Genomic DNA, 18,268 nt, shown 5'->3' with positions numbered 1-18,268 from the left:
TTGGTAATGGGGATATGATTTTATTTTGGGAGGATTGATGACTCCATGGCAACAGAGTTCAGGATATCGCGCCACGCATATATGATGTTGTGGCTCCTCGGGTAAAGAATTCATGCACTTTACGGCAAGCTCTTCTGGATAATACTTGGGCCACGAATGTTGGCCCTAACCTTGGGCTTGACAACATCGACGAATACATGCAACTTTGGGATAGAGTGGCAGAGGTGGAACTGCATGCTGAGGGGGATGATGCCATCTGCTGGGCCTGGGAGGCCAATGGGTCCTATTCCATCCGATCAGCGTAGGTGGCACGGTTTATGGGACGGGAAGTGCCACCGTATGCGGATTTTGTGTGGACACAAAAGGCACCTCTACAATGCTGCTTCTTCACATGGTTGGCCATGCGGAATCGCTGCTAGACTTCGGATTGTCAAGCTAGACGCGGACTACCTCATCAAACAATGTGCCCCTTCTGCAACCAACAGTTCAAAACGATAGATCATTTACTACTTACCTGCGTCTTTGTAAGAACTTTGTGGCTATGGATGTGGAGTGCAATTGGAGACCTGTCACAGGCACCAGAGCCCGAGGATACATTGGTGGAATGGTGCTCCACATGTGTGGTGATGCATATTTCCACCAGGGACTTAAAAACGATCATTACTCTAGGCTTATGGGAATTGAGAAAACACCGCAATGCAATAGTCTTCAATGGAGAAACACCATCACTCCAGTTGTTGCTGCGGAACATTGATCGCGAAGGACGGGTATGGAGACCTGAACACTGAATAATGTTATTTCTTCATGTTCTGCTATTAAATTTTAGTATGCATTAATAATCTAAAGTTTGTGTTATTCACCCAGAACAATTGACTTCGGATCATGTTTCATGTTCCAAACTACCGTCTTGAATTACCCTACACGTCTTGAATTACCCTACACTATCAATCGGTCCACTGTTATTGTCCTGGCCACCCCTGATTCATAGCAACCTGCATTTGCTCTGTCGTGAAGCACATATATCGGCGAGCTTAAATAGAGGTAGAGATAATGGATGGAGGAGGAAGAAAAAAAGGAGCGATTTAACGGTATAAAAAAAGGGCCCACAATGCTACCTGATATGCTTTGACATGCTATCAGAATAGGATCCTATGATTCGCGTGCCTTGCAGTCTCTCGTTGCAACGCACAGCCATATATGCAGTCTTCACTAATTTTAGAAGTGTTCCGGATATAGGATAAAAAAAAGGGGCGCACATTTCCCTAGAAAACTACTCCCTCCGTCCCACAATATAAAACCGTTTTTGACACTATCCCACAATATAAGAACGTTTTTGACACTATTGTGGGACGGAGGGAGTATTATACAGCCAAATGCTAGAATTCAAAGATATAGCATGCTTAGCTAGAGTCGGCAACTTCATTAGACCAATAGCGCCACACCCAGGCTAGAATATCGCCCATGATTCATCGATCAGAACAAATATTATGATGCGGATTTTGACCAAAAGATGCAGTATGCTCCCTATTCTCGCAGTACATCTGATTAATCAATTTATATGAAATTTCAACTCAATAAATCATTTAACGTCATATATGAAGACAAAATCTATCCCAATGAATATTCGAGTGGCGAATTTATTCAGATAATGCTTTTTGCAACAATACAATCATGACCGATATTAACAAAATACACCCCACTCGATTATTGTTATTTATTTACGGAAAAACATGAGAAGCCCAAACAGGCAGTGGCAGTACGATTCTAAATGGACAAAGCAACAGTATTTTTATGCTAAACTGGATGAACAGCAAGCCCACACTCACGTTCCTACTGTAAACCCCAGGGTCCAAAGGAAAAACCAAGCATGACTGTTGAAAACCTTCATGTCATCGTGTGAAAATTCATATGTAGCACAAACTAATCAATCTTGACATTTGAATATAGGAGTGTGTCCCTCGTAAGCGGCATGTTCATGAGCAAGCAAATCTGCACAATCAGCACATAGTGTTGTCATAGATTGCATTTCGCCAAAGTTGATCAGTAATAGACAAGACTACAAGAAAGCATGCTCACCCCAATGAGAGTTGAGACGAGAAGGATGATCCCTGTAATCCATGCAAGACTCAATCTAACAAGATATATAGCAGCTATAGAAGCTGTAGCATTAGTTTTAGATGCTTCTGCAAGCCGTCTTGAGATATGCAATGAAGACGGTGCATCGATGATGGATGCCAAGGATGTTGAAGCCTCCTTAGCGGATATTACCAGTCCAACAATTTTTCCTATATTAACACATCATAAATATCGAAACAGAAAAAAAAAATCAACTGTCAATAGTGCTCTGCAAATATAACAAGTGTACTGATTGCAAAGGTCATGTTTCAAGTCAACAATCAACCGCACAAAGTAATTTACCATTATATGCTCCCTGCAATTGATCAAATGCTTTTGTGAGAGCTGTCTGAACTACTTCAGCTCCCTGCTTAACAATTTCTGCGGGACCATATTCATCTTCCAGAGCCTAAATAAACCGGTCAAATTAGTAACTTTATATCACTAACATAGGGGAGTCATGTGCTTATATCAAGGTTATCTGGGCAAGGAAGAGTGACAGGGTCTCTTGAATATTTTGCTGTGCACAGTTAATAAGAATATTCAAATTGCAGCTAAAGATTTATGTTTATAATTACCTTAATGCCCGTGAAGTGGCATACTAATAACTCTGCATGGCTCACGATGCCTCCTGAGAAATCTTCGTGAACCTGAATACCCCTTTTGATGGTTTTAAGAAGGGAGATCAAGCTGGATGCAAATTCAACGTCTGCTTCCTGTGTAGATATGCAAATGCAGTTAAATAAATGCCTACAATTTAGTGGTCAATTTTGCACAAACTAGGAAGTGAGCTTATCCAATTTTAACAGAAAAACAATGCATCATCAGAGACGAGTTATGTTCTTTTGAAACCAAATTCATGTTAGTATGCAAATGGATGATGAAGCGATGCTAACCTTAGTGAGGAACAAAGTAAGACTGTTTCCACTCTTCAAGGGAATGTTTAATTTGCTATCAGCTTTCTGATAGGATCCCGCCAACCAGGTTGCCTGCACAAAAATTGTTCTACTTTTAGTTTCTAGATTGTACTCCCTCCCCAATATGTTAGGCGTATTAGGAATTTGCACGAAAATTAGCGCATCGTTTGTTACAGGGGCCGTCGTACAAGGGAGGCATCCCGACTGGAAAAAAAGAGAGGCAGGCACACACATGATCTCCTTTGACCTAGTCTTGATTGACCGATCCAATCCCAAACTCAGATTGCCTCCAACTCGCCCCGCCAATTCTTTCCCGCGCCAGCCGTCAAAACTTCAAATTTGGAAAGCCCCTCAACCATCGATCGTGACTTACAGTGCTCCCCACTAACTTCTCTTTCTTCCCCCTGCTTCTTCCCCGTGCTTCTTCTCCCTCTGCTGTATGCTTTCGTAAAAATGGTGGAAATTGACCTGAATCTGCCACCTAGATGGAATGACAATGGCAATTACACTGGTCCTGTCATTGATCTCAACAATGATCTGCTATGGGCTGACACCTACGAAGGTTAGTTTCCTCACATGGATTTGTTTCTGCCTAGTTATCGATCTGAATGTCTGGAGTACTGTCAATCTCTAATTTTTCAACGATATCTGCATCAACAGACGTTGGCGAGGGAGAAGATTCTGACGATGCTCACAGAAACCACTGTGAAAATCATGCTAGCGGAGAGGCGCACATTGGAGGTGGACACACGTCAAGCCTGCATGTCCGAATCGGCGGCATCGGACGCACACTAGGCCTTGACGGTCGGGGCCATGTTGGTGTGCATGCTGACCGTCGCCTCGTCGGACGTGGTGTTGCTGGACGTTATGTCCCCGGCCATGTCGATGCTGGGCATGGTCGCCGGAGGCTGGCTGGGAAATTGGCATAACTTTCAGCCTGGACAGAGCAACGCCGAGCAGCACATCATTCACGATGGCCACACTGTTCATGGCAGCGACGAGCACGGCAACTCAGATCAGGGGAACAACGCGCATGGCAATGGAGAGTATGGCGAAGGTGAGCATGACACCGGCGGTCATGGTACCGGCGAGAATGGCAACGTCGAGCAGGGCGCCGGAGAACATGGCAACGGCGAAGGAGGTGGCGCAGGTCCGAATAAGTGTACGAAACCTATTCTTTTCATTTGAGGCTTGAGTGCAGCCACGTTTCTTTCAAGCATACATCACTTTTTGATTGTTGTTTTACAGTGTGTTTAAATGATGCATGTAATTCAGGTGCAGAATTGTCTTCCCCGTCGACGTCCAACCTCCATGTCGTCCAGCTGGTCGGGCTAGCTTCCAGCCGGCCGCGTCATGGTTGCCTGTTCCCATCGTACTGGGACGGCCGCGCACGAGACCAGCCTCGCCGGTGGCAAGCTGCACAGCAATGCCATCGTCGGCGGCAAGATGGGCAGCAACTCCTTTGCCGGCGGGAGCCTCGTCGCCAACACCGCCGCCGTTGAGGGGCCTGGCCATGGATTGATGTCTGTGCGAGGTGGGAAAGATCGGAAGGAGAAATGGTGTGTTGGGCGTTCTTCACGCAGGAGAAAATTGCGCGGGAGAGACAAGTGAGGTGGGTCATTCATGGGGAAAAAAATTTGAAGGAGAGGGAGACGAGTGGGTGCTTGTGGGAACTAACCGCAAGAGAGGGTCGTCGACGTATTTTTTTTCTTATTTCCTGAAAACTAGCTATCGTTAGCAACGCCGCAACTGTGCGCCTTACATTATGGAATTGCATGCAGTTCCTAATACGCCTAACATATCAGGAAGGAGGGAGTACTAGTTTCCTCCTAACGAAGTAGTACATCTGTACTATTAAAGGGGAGTTGGGGATTGTGCGTATGTACGTCCAACTCCCCCTACCCTCGATCTCCTCTCCTCCATCTCCTACATTAACTCAATCAAATCTTACCAAAACCTCAACTAAATCAAAAGTTTCCTTGCCTTCCCCTACCCATACCCAAACCAAATCAAATCTTACCAAAACCTCAAACCTCAACTGAATCAAAACTTTCCTTCCCATACCCATACTCAAATCAAATCAAATCTTAGCAAAAGCTAGAATATGATAGGTGTAGGATTTATGTCGAACATGATTGGTATTGAACCACTAGAATATGTATGCCCCCGTTGCAATGCATGGGCAACTAGCTAGTACTTACCAAGTTGGCGAGTTCGTTATCAAGAACATCTAATCCAGAAGATTCATCCGAACGAATGACAATCAATTCATCCTTATCTGCAAGGTACATGATCAATGATACTTATGTGTCAACAAGGCAGATACAGAAGTAGGGGCATCCAAGTTCCAAAAGCAGGGACATGCTCAGGAATTAGTCAGACCTGTAAGCTCTATAGCAGCACTTTTTGCACCATCAATCTTGGTTTTGTAAATACTGCCGGCATCAGATATGAAGCAATCAACATAGTCTGATATACGATCAAGAGAGATAACATTAGTGGCTACATCAAAATGCATGAATAATTATGATAAAATCATTCCCAGCAAATTAACATACCATGGGATCCATCAAGTTGCATCAAGAAAACAGAACGAGGCCTGTCAAATGGGTTTGGGAGTAGCAGCTTGTTGAACTGAAAATCAAGATAGACAAAGGTTGCATAGCTTAGATAGTAGCACGATGCACACAAAGGCTAGCTGAACCACAAAAGTTAAATAACCTTTGCAGAAGAAGGTGCAGGAAGCATAGCAGGTGGTGCAAAACCAAGCAAGACAGAAACAGCTGCAGAAACTTCATCAAGTGACATGGACGTGGCCTGTTGTAGCATGACAAGGCATATCATGAGATCATACTGCCCCGTGGGGGAGGAATGAAATAAAAACGAAAACTAAGGTTGATTTGTCATGGTAACCACCACTGCCTTCGCTCTTGAAGCGGCAAGGGGGGGGGGGGGGGGGCACAGTTAGGTAAAAGCAAGGGTAAAGTGCTATTAGGGCATGTATGGACGCAGGTGCTTGTAGCAAACAAAGCAAAAAACTGCTTCTTGCCATGCAGGTTTAGTAAGGTGCTAATTTTAGGTACCTCTGACTAAATGTTGTTATGCATCTAAGAGCAAGCCTAATAAGATACAGTCAGTAGGCTTTAAGGATTAAAGTATTGTATTTTTGTTGAGTTAGATGGACGCGAGAGAAGAGGGGAGAGAAGGGAAGCGGGCTGTAGATTAACAGCCAGCTGCAGCAAGGCCTCAAAAACATTGCGGAAGTGTAGGGTGGGCCATATATTAATAAAGTAGTAAGTACTTAGTAACTAGCTACTATACGTGTTATCTATTAGGTTGGCTATAGCTGACATGATAATTTCATATAGCCGGTTGTTTGCTATACTATTAAGTATTAACCATACTCTAAGCACCCATGGAGAGTAGGTGCTTAACTTTCTTGTTTGAGAACGAGTAGATGGGATGACATAAATGGCTGGGTAGTTGACGATCTATTACTGGCTTTATTGGCTCTCTTTAAGCCCCGATGTAAATGCATCATATCGCGTTGTAACAGCTAGTATTTGTTTTTTCAATGGTCGTCTGGTATTTGTTACATGTGTAAGCTACGAACTAGAAACTATAATCCGGTATGGATTAGCTGGAAGAGTCGTTTGAACTTGGTGGCACGCAGCAACAGGTTGGTCCGCAGAGAAAGAGAGAGGATAACTGGGGACTGAACCTGGTCCTCTTGCTGATCCCTCAGGTAGCGGTGCGATGCGCCATCGATGAAGGCGGCAGCATCTCCCTGTCTCTGTGGCAGCATACGGATGGAGCCATCGTAAGGGGGCGACAGATAAAGGATTTGCTAAGAGAGCAAGAGTTGGGTACCTCAGGGGCGGCGACGACAAAGGAGAAGGCAAGCGCGAGGAGAGGGAGGAAGAGAAGGAGGTGATGGCGAGCCATGGTCGCCGGCGTCGGCTGGAGATCCGGTCGAGTCGCTGGCCAAGATTTGGATCTTCTTTTGAATGCCAGGCCAAGATTTGGATCTTGGTTGTCCCTCTCTCCCCCTCCCTCTAGAAAATAGATAGGGGAAGCAAGCTGCATAGACAAGAGAGTCGATTGGTCGAGGAGAGGCAGGACACGACGCGCACGTTCCGACCTGTTAGGCCAACTCCACCGCGCGACCCTACATGTCCGCCCCGTTCGTTTGAGATAAAAGAGACAAAAAAAACGGCCCAGCGCGCGGGCGTAAACGGACTTTTGTCCGCTTTGTGTCCGCTTTCGATCCATCACCGGCCCAAGTTTGCGTCGATTTTGGGGTGAAATGGACAGCGCGCGGACGGGCGGGACGCGCGCGCTTGTCCTCCCCTGGCCCGTCTGTCGGTGGGAGAAACCAAAACCCCCCACGCCCATTTGGCGTCATTTGCCCCAAACCCTCCCACGTCCCTCCTCCCGCCCCCTCTCTCTCCCCCGTCCATGGCCGACGCCCCGCCGAGTTCCGGTGGCCTGGCCGTCGACCCGCCCGCAAAGATGAAGAAGAAGGCGCCAAGAAAGCCGCGGTCGGAGTGCACGCCGGAGGAGATCGCCAGGTTGGACGCGGAATCGGCGAGGAGGAGGGAACGGAGAGCGGTCGTCAAGGTCAATGCCGCCGCGGCCAAGTTCGCCGCCCAGCGCGAGGAGCTGGAGGCCGCGTGGCGCAAGGCCGCTGCCGACGAGAAGGAGGACCTCGTCAACAAAGCGCACGCCATCCTCATGCTTGGCATGGGCCGTCCTGTCGGGTTCCCTGCAGCGGCCGTTGGCCCGGCGAGCACAGGCTCGTCGGTCGCCCGGCCAACGCACTGCCAGTCGCCGACGTCGCGCATGCCCATGTCGCCCGGCTTCCCTCCGCCAAGGCACGACGGCCAGACCCGTTTCTCGGGGTCGCCGGACGTGGGCTTGTTCGCGACGTCCACACCACGCCCCGCGGCCGTCATCGACCTCAACGTCACGTCTGGGTCCAGCGGCGGCGGGCGGCCGTCCGTCGAGATGCTAAGAAAGCAGGCACGGACACCGTTCACGGGCACCATGCCGGCCCCCCGCGTCTTGTTTGACGGAATGCCAACCCCAACGCCAGCGGTCGACGACCCCTTCTACAACTGGTACATGGAGGACGTGATCTTCGATGGTGGGCATGGCCGTACCTACGACCGCGATGAGACCCAAAGTCAGGATGGCCGCGCCGAGTACATCCTCGTTGAAGAGGCCGACGACCGTGCTGACTACGACCATGGTGACTCGTGGCATGAAGACGATGACATCTATGTTGAAGGTGATGAAGAAGAAGAAGGCAATGACATGGGTGCCGCCCGCAGGAGGAGATGCTCGACGCCGAAGGCCTGAACTAGGTCGTCCGATCGGCGTGGCCGTTCTTTTTGAGGCTGGCATGGGTGCCGCCCGCCCGTCGGGTCGCTGGCAGTGTGCCGGCGAGAAAATATTCGTTTTGGAGGCCGGCTGTATTGCCGGCCGCTGGCTGTGTTGCCGGCGAGGAGAACTATTCATTTTGGAGGCTGGCTGTGTTGCCGGTCGCTGGCTGATGCCGGCGATGGACGTGTAGGCCGCTGGCTCTGTTGTCGACGTGATGAACCGGGGCCGCTGGCCTGAACTAGGGCATGACATTTGAAACGTTGATTTTTAATTTTTGAAGTGGATGCGGACAGGATGGGGCAAATGGATGCGGCCGCGCGCTGAACGCATGGCCACCGCATCCCAGGACAGGCCCGGACACGACCCCAAATCCCTACACAAACAGACAGAATCCGGACAAAACGGACGTCCGTTTGGGATCGCGCGGTGGAGTTGGCCTTATTATTGATGGGCTTTGGGCTTCCTTTCTACTTCGATGTGATCTTCATGGGCCGTCCAGATACACGCGGCAGAAACGAAGAAGAATGGGCGGGGTGACCTGATGCAGTTGTAGTTTGCCTCTTTCTCACAAGAGAAAAAAAAGTAGGAGGCCTTACCTTAAAAAAAGAAGCGGTAGTAGCTCTCAAAAAAGAAGTTGTAGTTTGCCTTCCCCTCAAAGAACAAAGTTGTGGTTTGCCTTCTGATAAAAAAAAGTTGTGGTTTGCCTTCCCTCAAAAAAAATGTTGTATTTTACCTAAAAAAGGTTTCACAAGTACAAAAAAAATCCATAGCATTCATCACCATCGCCCCAGCACGACTCCAAAACTCAAATCGTAGCAATCCTCCTCTTTGCGTCTGCGAGATCAATCCCGTTAGCAAAAATCTTTTTGTCGTGGAATGAGAGGTGGTTAACCCTATACTACGAAAGTCGCTAGTGTATTTTTGTTTGGTCGTGCTATAGTCTAGAGACACCACATATAAAATTCCATCCAATTCAAAGTTCGTTTATGCCCCCAATTAATTTATTTTCCATTTTTTAGAATCCTATAGCATTTTAATTAATATATTTTTTATTACTAAAGCATTTGCATTGCCTTTTGATCTTAGCCCATTTATCCTATGGCTATCTAGCATCTCTGTGCGTCAAATAGCCAGCATGCCGATGTTGGAAATATGTCATAGGGGCAATAATTACAATGTTATTATTTATTTCCAAGCTTATAATATTGTTTATGTTCGACACTATAACTGCAATGGTGCTAGAGTCTGCAATAACCACGAGGCTGGGAGAAAACCTCATGTACACGTGTAGAATAATAAAATGGCAAATCAATTCCTAATCTCGCCTCTAGGACTAGCTTAAGTGTTGCATGATGGTTTTGTTTTCCTGATCACGGGCATAAGTTAAGTGTAACGAGGATGCCGACAATTTTGAGGGCACAATGTTAGAAGAACACTTATGTTGAACTGACCCAAGTTGATTGTTATACTATGAGATCCTTTCGTCACAAGTTTATAGTTTATAACACATGAAAGTTAACGTATGCATAATTCCTTTCACCCTGAGAGCATCAAGTATTTTCATACCACATGATGTACTTTGGGGTTGTTCTAACGTCAACTGTAACAGGGTGATCATAATGACAACTTACAGGTGCATCGAAAAGGTATTCCAAGGTACTCGATAGCTCGAGACTGGGATTTGCTCCTCCATCGATGGAAAGACATTCATAGGGTCCTCTCGGTGTGACGGTATCCCTCATCGTCTGGCCAGACACAGCGTGACTTTCTCACACAGATGCCTGAACACGGGAACGAGAAAATAGAACAAAACCGGTAATGAGGAAACTGACATATTGATCATGTGTTGATTCACGAGGATGCCGATATATCTCATCTCGGGTTTAATGAAGTATCGCGAGGCAAAAGTGATACGGGGCTAGACCCAGTTTCGGCCGATATTTCCCGATTGGAGTGGATTCCCGCAAAGAACACGATGAACATGGGGAAGAACGGAGAGAAATCACAATGGGAAACACTCAAGAATAAGTTCAATCACACATCCACTAGACTAACAAACACACAAGATCACAAGGTACATGAACAATCAAAGGGAAAGATACAAGGTAGAGTTCATCCCAAATCCAAAGGAGACGGGGTCTTGGTGATCTAGGTAGATCCTTCCCGCAAAGGGGGTCTTGAATCCCTCGGGATATTCTCACATAGAGATCTTGAACTCCATGGAAGTGGTCTCTCTCTCTCAAGAGAAGAGTGGTAGGAGCAAAGCTCAATTAAGATGAGCTATCACATTCCTAACCCTAGAAAGAGTGGGGAGATGATCTATTTATAGTCTAAGCCATGAAGGGGTAAGTGGGAAAGAGAGATGCATGGGCCTCTGGCCCGGGGCTGCGCGCAGGCAGGCGCGGGATGTTTGTGCTAGGGGCCGGATGTCCAGCCTCTCGTGAGGCGCCGGATGTCCAGGGCGTGGCCGGATGTCCGGCCCGATGTTGGCCAAACTTCGGCGCACACTGTTGCGTCTCTGCCGGATTTCCGGGGGTAGGCCGGATGTCCGGATGCTGATGTGGTGCCAGATGTCCGGTCGCTGATGCTCTCTGGCCGTCTATTGGTGCAGCGCCTTTGGCTGCACAGGCGTCGGATGCCCGGCCTTGGCCCGGATGTACGGTCGTTGTAGCTTCACTAGCTCCGTCTTCTTCCGTCGTCGCTTCCCTCGCGGATGGTGTAGTTATTCCTTGGCACTTGTACTCCTCCTCGTCATCCATGAAGCTCCTGCAATACCTATGTATGCACATGAGTGGAGTGTCAAGTACTATACGATCCTCGAAGGGGTCAAGTGAACACGTGTAAAGGAGATGATTCACCTTTTGGTATGTGAAATAGATGTCGCATGTGTCACTTGCCGAACGGACTCTTGACATGGTGATGTCCGTAGGATGCTCCGCATCATCCCCTCCCCCTTGGGAAAGATCCGACCTCGGATCAAAAACCAAATCACCATGGGAAAGAGATAGCGTCACCGTGTAGAAGTGGACGATCACCAAGTACTCATCATCTTGAAGCTCATAGTGTTCACTCTCCAATGTCGCATAGTCTTGGGATTCCTTCAAAAGGAGCAAGAAGAACAAACACTTGGAAAAACAAATGTGGTTATCGTGAGTGCAAAATCAAGCATTCAAGAGGTGATTCGCCCAACAAGTATCGTTATGAAGCATAGCATATGGTGTGACAAAGGATTATGACATGGTATGTAAGCACATAAATTGAGCACAATCAATGACATCATGGAAAGCAAGCATGTAAATGTGAGGTAGTGGTGCAAATATGTGTGACAAGAGAACAAGCATCTACCTCGAGGTCATAGCAAGCATGCACAAAGCGCTCAACAAATGTTCTATGGTATGCATATGTATCATTCACAACACCAAAGAAGATGATATTCTAAACACATGGGTCAAAGTGCAAGACAATCCAAGCATAACGTTCATAGGGTGTAGTGAAGATAAAGCGGCACTCAACACAATAGAAAGAGCAATTGTTCATCATGTGTGAGGCAATCAACGCAAGCATCACTACAAAAAAAATACACTTCCGTGATGATACGTGTTTGTCACAGTAGGTCGCGTTTTTTGTCATGCATGTACATCCATGACAAATTTATGACAGAATCAAGATAGTCATACTTGTGCTGTCGTAGAAGTGTTCCATGACATTACCAAAATTATCATCACGGAAGTGTCCACTTCCATGACGATAAATCACGTGTCATAGAAGTGCTTTCGTTAAGGGTGACCGACACGTGGCATCCACCATAACGGAACGCCGTTAAGCTATCGGGTCGGGTTTTGGATCCGATAACGCGTTAATAGCCCCGACCAATGGGGATTTTCCACGTGTAAAATCATCATTGGCTGGAGGAGACACGTGTCAGGTCCGCGCTGGCACAGGTGTCACTCATCCAATGGGCGAGACACGCCGATGATATGTTGACATGTGGACTGGCCCATCAAGTTTAAATGGGCCGGCCCAACTAAAGGCCCACAAGATTTTGCGAACCATAATGGGTCGGCCCAGCTAAAGGCCCACGAGATTTTGCGGGCCATAATGGGCTGGCCCAGCTAACGGCCCACAAGATTTTGCGGGCCATAATGGGCCGGCCCGGCCCAGCTAAAGGCCCACAAGATTTTTGTTTGCCATAATGGGCCGGCCCAGGTAAAGGCCCACAAGATTCTTGCGGATCATAATGGGCCGGCCCGGCTAAAGGCCCACGAGATTTCGCCGACATTAACGGGCCGGCCCAACTGTAGGCCCACAAGAATTTGAGGGCCCTAGTAGGCCGGCCCATTAACTGGCAGCCATGTTTTGGGCCAAATGTCGGCCCATATTTGATCCGGTCCATTAATGGCCTGCCACGTTCCGGGCCTAATAGTGGCCCATATGAGATCCGGCCCGCTAAAAGCCTACCACGTTCTGGGCCAAATTACGGCCCAGATTAGGTACGATCCTTTAAGAGGCTATGGGCTCAATTATGGCCCGTATCAGATTCGGCCCGTCAACTAGACACTATGCTTTTGGGCCCACTTGCTAGAGGCCCACTTAGTAATTCGACCTGACATTAGTTTTGGCCTCTTAAGGACCCGTTTAACATTTCGGCCCTATATTAATTTCGGCCTGTTAAATGCCCGTCATATAGTTAGGCCTAACTACGGCCCGGGTTGCATCCGGCCTGCTCGCAACCGATATCTGATTGGGCCAAAGAAGGAGCAAGACAATTTTGGCCTGTTAAAAGCCCATGATTTGATTCGCACAATCATGGGCCGGGGTTCATTTCAGGCTGCTGCCGGCCCGTTAGCTGTTCGGCAAGTTTCAGGCCCAACCTACATCGTGATTGCATGACGGCCCGATTATGTACCGTAATTTTACGATTTGGCCGGTTTACTGCAAAGACAGTAAAATAACTGCAGCATCGTGAATAAGAAAAAACCTAGACTATACAATAAAGAAATTACAGCATATTACATCCACTGGGCATCAAAGTTCGCCACTATGATAATAAAGCACAAGCAGACAGCAAATTACATACGCTGGGCATCAAAGATCGCCACCAGTGCAAATAAACACACCGACAAAATAATATACAAAACCGACAGCACTTAAATCTTCTTCACTCTGAATGATAAACAAGCAGATAGATGACAGGTTTTGCACATAAAAGTATCAGTGCTGACAATTCATCACATTTCTTACTGACGAATAAAGTGACACAGTTTAAAATTGCATTAACACAATATGGTATTGTTCAGGTCAAGACATGGCAGGAAATGACATTGTGAAGGAGTTGGCAGCTTCACGACACCACTGAATTACAGATCAAGAACTCATAAGTATCAATGGTTAGTGTGCTGTCAATTTATCCCATTTCAGATTGGCAAATAAAGATACGGTTTAAATAATACTCCCTCTGTCCGGAATTACTTGTCATCAAAATGGATGTGTCTAGAACTAAAATACATCTAGATACATCCATTTCAATGACAAGTATTTTCGGACGGAGGGAGTAGTAGAATGATATGACATTGTTCATAGTTAAGACATTGCAGAATATGACATTGTGCTGTAGTGGGTAGGTTCACCACATCACTGGATTACGGATGAAGAACAGAAGCATACATGCAGTGCAAAAGAAGATCACTTGCTCTGTATACTTTAATTTACATGGTATGAATAAGGAACTTGGTTGTACAACTCAAAACTTAAATTGAGAAAGGACAAACTTTTGTTTATGAACTACTCCCTCCATTCTAAAATAGATGACCCAACTTTATACTAACTTCAGTACAAAATTGGGTCATCTATTTTGGAACGGAGGGAGTACATAATAAACTTTAAACGTGCAATTTGATGCAAACACCAAAAATAAACAGCTGTTGTAGTCATGCCTAACAAAATATATACAACAAAGTTTGAAGGCTTGAGATAGACAAACTTACATTATTGGTGAAGACAGGCTCTATAAAGGCCTTGTCCATGCCGATGGGGAAATTCAAGAAGTTTAACACAGAATCTTCTTCATAAGTATTGCCTTTATTCTACATTTTGTTAAGAGTAAATATAGATGTGATAATATACGAAAAAAATGGAGAATATTTAAGATAAGATGAAGAGTGATGCTACATAACCTAGTAGCTATAAATGTAAGTGCAGCGATACAGGCAAAAGGTACAGCCAAGAGCAATGCACAGCTAAACTTCTTCAGTACCAACCTTATGGTAAGAGTAAATATAGATCTGATGTGTAGAAAATGGAGGGCAAAGGAAAATAAGCTGCAGAGTGATGGTACATGAACAACTACCTGTCATTATAAGTACACTGATAAAGGACAACATGTACTTACAAGAACAATGCAGAGCTAAAAAAACATTGGCATTGGATACTGAAGAATTTGGAGCGAACAATTGATAAGCAAGCTATCATGCATACTGCTGTCACATAATGAACCAGGTATGTATGCAAGTACAGTGATACAGGACAACAGGTACTAACAAGAGCAAAGCAGCGGGCAACATATTTGTGATATCCTGTCGTTCTTTTCAAACCGGAATTCTTCTTCGAGCAGATTTCCTGCAAACAAGATCCGTAAGGCACATGCGGAAAAGTAGAAGTTCAAATTGTCATGTGATTTCATAGACAGTACCTCATCCTGGGAAAGAGACCAGTGCATAACAATGTTTTTCCATTCAATGTCTTCTAAATTTAGCATAGAAGACTTCACCGGAAATTCGTTTATAGATTTGCCACCAAAGTGTGATTTCCTCAGGTAACACCGATACTGTTGCAATGCTTCCTTGAAAAGCACAAGCAAGCTTTCCTCGTCATGACTATCCAGATTGACCCTCGCCTAGTTACAACAATGTAATGTAAATCATTGATGTGTTCAATCAGCAGAAAACAGGAAAATAATAACCATGAATAATAGCACTTACACATAAGTTGGGCAGGAAGATGTGAAAATGGTGTTTGTCTTCACAATAATCTTCCCATGATGGGAATATATGCACGTAGTCCCTAACAACATTGAAACCATTGTCTTTTAAACTAGGAATAAATGGAATGGGGTTCCAATCTACAGGAATTGGCCGTCTCTGCAATTGGGATATGTCTTCGGCCGGTGGACTTGCTGCACTTTTTGCTGAAGTGGGATTTTTCTGTGGTACAGCTGGTGCTATGGCAAATGAAATCGGTATACCTTTTGCTGGAGTGCAGATCCTGTGTGGTGGGGCTAGTGGTGTGGCCAGTGAAGTATGGGTACAGTCTGCTGGAGTCGGTCCTACGTTTTGTGCCACAGCTCTATCGAACATGGCAAAGAAGAGCAAGCAGATTTTGGATAATAAAATGTTGGTTGCGCAGTGCCCACACATGATGAACCAGAGCGCATTAAGAATGCAACTCCCAGCTGTCTCTCGACCATTTCAGGCGGTTGGATGAAGATCCTATGTCTCCTAACCCTTCTTCTTCCTCGTCTGTGATTCTTCCCATACAGAACACCGCACGGGCCACCGGCCAGACCACCGGCCCCCACCGCCTGTGTTCCTCCGCCACCCCTACCCCCACCCGCGTCGAGTTTTCTTCGTTCGGCGAGGCCCCACAACCACCTGAGCCCCTTGGATCGCACCGGCGAACTCCAGCGAGCTCTAAAAAATCGACTGACCCAATTTTGAAATTTAGTCTACTGTGATTTAACTAGTGTGGAATATAAAAGGGGAGAACCATAAACATTGGGAGTATAGTGTTGAGCGTGCCATGGCGGATCTGAAGGTGCAAACCGGACAAATGAAACTTCGCAACCAAGACAAGAAATCGGAGTAAAGCAGTGGCGATCTATTTTCTTGCTGCGATAAATAAGTTGAGCAGATACAAAAGAGTACGACCTCTGGTGCGGCGCCGTGTACGCATCTGGTGAGAATTTGACAGTGCTGCGGTAGTGATGGCTGTCGGTGGCGTGGAAGTAGATCTAGGAGGGTAGACGGTGGCGGCGGGGCACGATGGACGAGACGGTCGTAGGAGCGGCACCGACAAGGTGGACGACGGCGGGGATGAAGCGAGAGGACGGGATGCAAGGATCCCGGTCCAAAGACGTGGATGAGAGAGGTCGATCTCTTGTAATGGACGACGACAATGGGGTATCAGCTCCGGCATGGTGGAGGAGGACGGCGGTGGATGGGGTGGCGGACGGCGGCGGACGGAGGAGGGTGGGGTGGAGAGGGTGTTTTGGCACCCACGGAGTACGAATGGGGAAAAGGGAGGTAGAGAGGAAGGGGGGAACCATGTAGTCAGGGCGTGCTTGTCTCAAATGCGAGGAAATTTACAAACTTAGCCTCCGTTTTAAATTTCTACTACATCACAACAACATTAGTCGGTTGGGGATAGGACGGTAATCTCGCATACACCAAATATTTGCCGACGAGAGTTTTTTTTGGCGCCCGCCGTGTACGAATATGAATCGGGGAGGGAGTCGATTTTAGCTGAGGGCACACTGTGTTTTGGCGCCCACCGTTTATGAATCCGGGTGAGAGGCGGTTACGTCACATTTGGGTGAAATTACAAACCTACCCCTATCGAAACCTATAGAAATCCAGCAGATAGGCTTTGCGCGACAGGGATAGGCAGTAGTGATTTCCATCTCGCAGATTTTGGTTTCGGGCGGTTACTGCGACTTTCCCCGCTTCGTTCAAATTTTGCACAGTGCACGTTTACCGTGCCAACTCAATTCGAATCCCGTTTGTATTCTACTATTTTTTTCCAGCGGGATCCATTTTCAATTGGAATTACATTCTATATGCATCATTCTTTTTACATATATACTTTCAAAAGCACAACAAAGAATTCTGCTCCTTTATATGTATAATATGATTTACAAATACAACGATCTCGAAATCTTAAGGTTGAATTCGAATTTTTTTAACCAAATTATGTTCTACTAAAATGTATGGATCAATAATATCTACATATTAAATAACATAGATGTGCGTGAATTCATATGAGTATGCATGTTTGATAGATCAATTTTGGTTCGAGTATGGATTACATGTATCATCATCTCGAATTCAAATATTTGAATCCCTTTTTTGTTCACTCCTTTCACGCCCATCTCTCTCGCATGCATGCTCCTTCAGGTAGCCATCACTCTCTTTTCTCCACCTCACCCGCACGCTCACTTCATGTTTCTCCTATCCTCGCAAACATGGTCTCTCGATGTCTCCCTTGAGAAGTGTCACACTCTCCCTATCATTATACATTACACGGTTTTCATTATCTCTCACGTCTCTACTGTTCTCTGGTATCACTCGGTACCTAAGCTTTCTTTTTCACCGCCACACACACAGTCTCCACTCGTCTTTCACTTTGTCTTTCTCTCTATGGGATTCTCTCACACACCCTATATGTCTCTACATATGACTCATACCACTAAAATTACTCTCTCTCTCTCTCCTGTAGACACAACATTTGTTGCGGTCTCCTTTTCGTCTCCATCCCAGAATGACACCGATCAGACAACCCCGACTACCGTCTCCTCTCTCTCTCTCTCACAGACACACACACACAACTCCTGCTTCCACCCCCTTCCCGACTACCGTCTCTCTCTCTCACACACAAAACTCTCGCTTTCGCACCCCGACTCATATTTCTCTCAGAAGCATTTATTGACTAGCTAGCCTCTAGATAGGTTTATACACCCACACACTCATGCTTCCACCATCTTATACATGTCTCTCTCTCGCTCCTTGTATCTATGTAGCTTTTTCTTCTCTTCTTGAGACACGCCCTCTCGACCGTGCACACACACACTATTGCCTCAT

At 46.4% G+C, this 18,268-nt stretch overlaps 1 protein-coding gene across 1 annotated transcript; it reads right to left on the bottom strand.

The window, feature by feature from the left end:
• Positions 1–1,609: 1,609 nt before the first annotated feature.
• Positions 1,610–7,170, bottom strand: LOC123156809 (uncharacterized). Its single transcript, XM_044574994.1, has 11 exons — positions 6,903–7,170; positions 6,754–6,825; positions 5,754–5,849; positions 5,591–5,666; positions 5,415–5,501; positions 5,234–5,310; positions 3,012–3,104; positions 2,694–2,831; positions 2,419–2,524; positions 2,077–2,285; positions 1,610–1,989 (listed from the first exon to the last, which is right to left on the bottom strand). Exons 1-11 carry the CDS (start codon positions 7,116–7,118, stop codon positions 1,921–1,923), a joined length of 1,239 nt encoding a protein of 412 aa, XP_044430929.1. The 5' UTR covers positions 7,119–7,170; the 3' UTR covers positions 1,610–1,920.
• Positions 7,171–18,268: the final 11,098 nt, after the last annotated feature.

The sequence above is a fragment of the Triticum aestivum genome, chromosome 7B (genome assembly GCF_018294505.1).
Source record: "Triticum aestivum cultivar Chinese Spring chromosome 7B, IWGSC CS RefSeq v2.1, whole genome shotgun sequence".
NCBI lineage: Eukaryota > Viridiplantae > Streptophyta > Magnoliopsida > Poales > Poaceae > Triticum > Triticum aestivum.
Note: the sequence above shows the minus strand (reverse complement) of the source record. Positions and strands in the feature narration are given on the sequence as shown.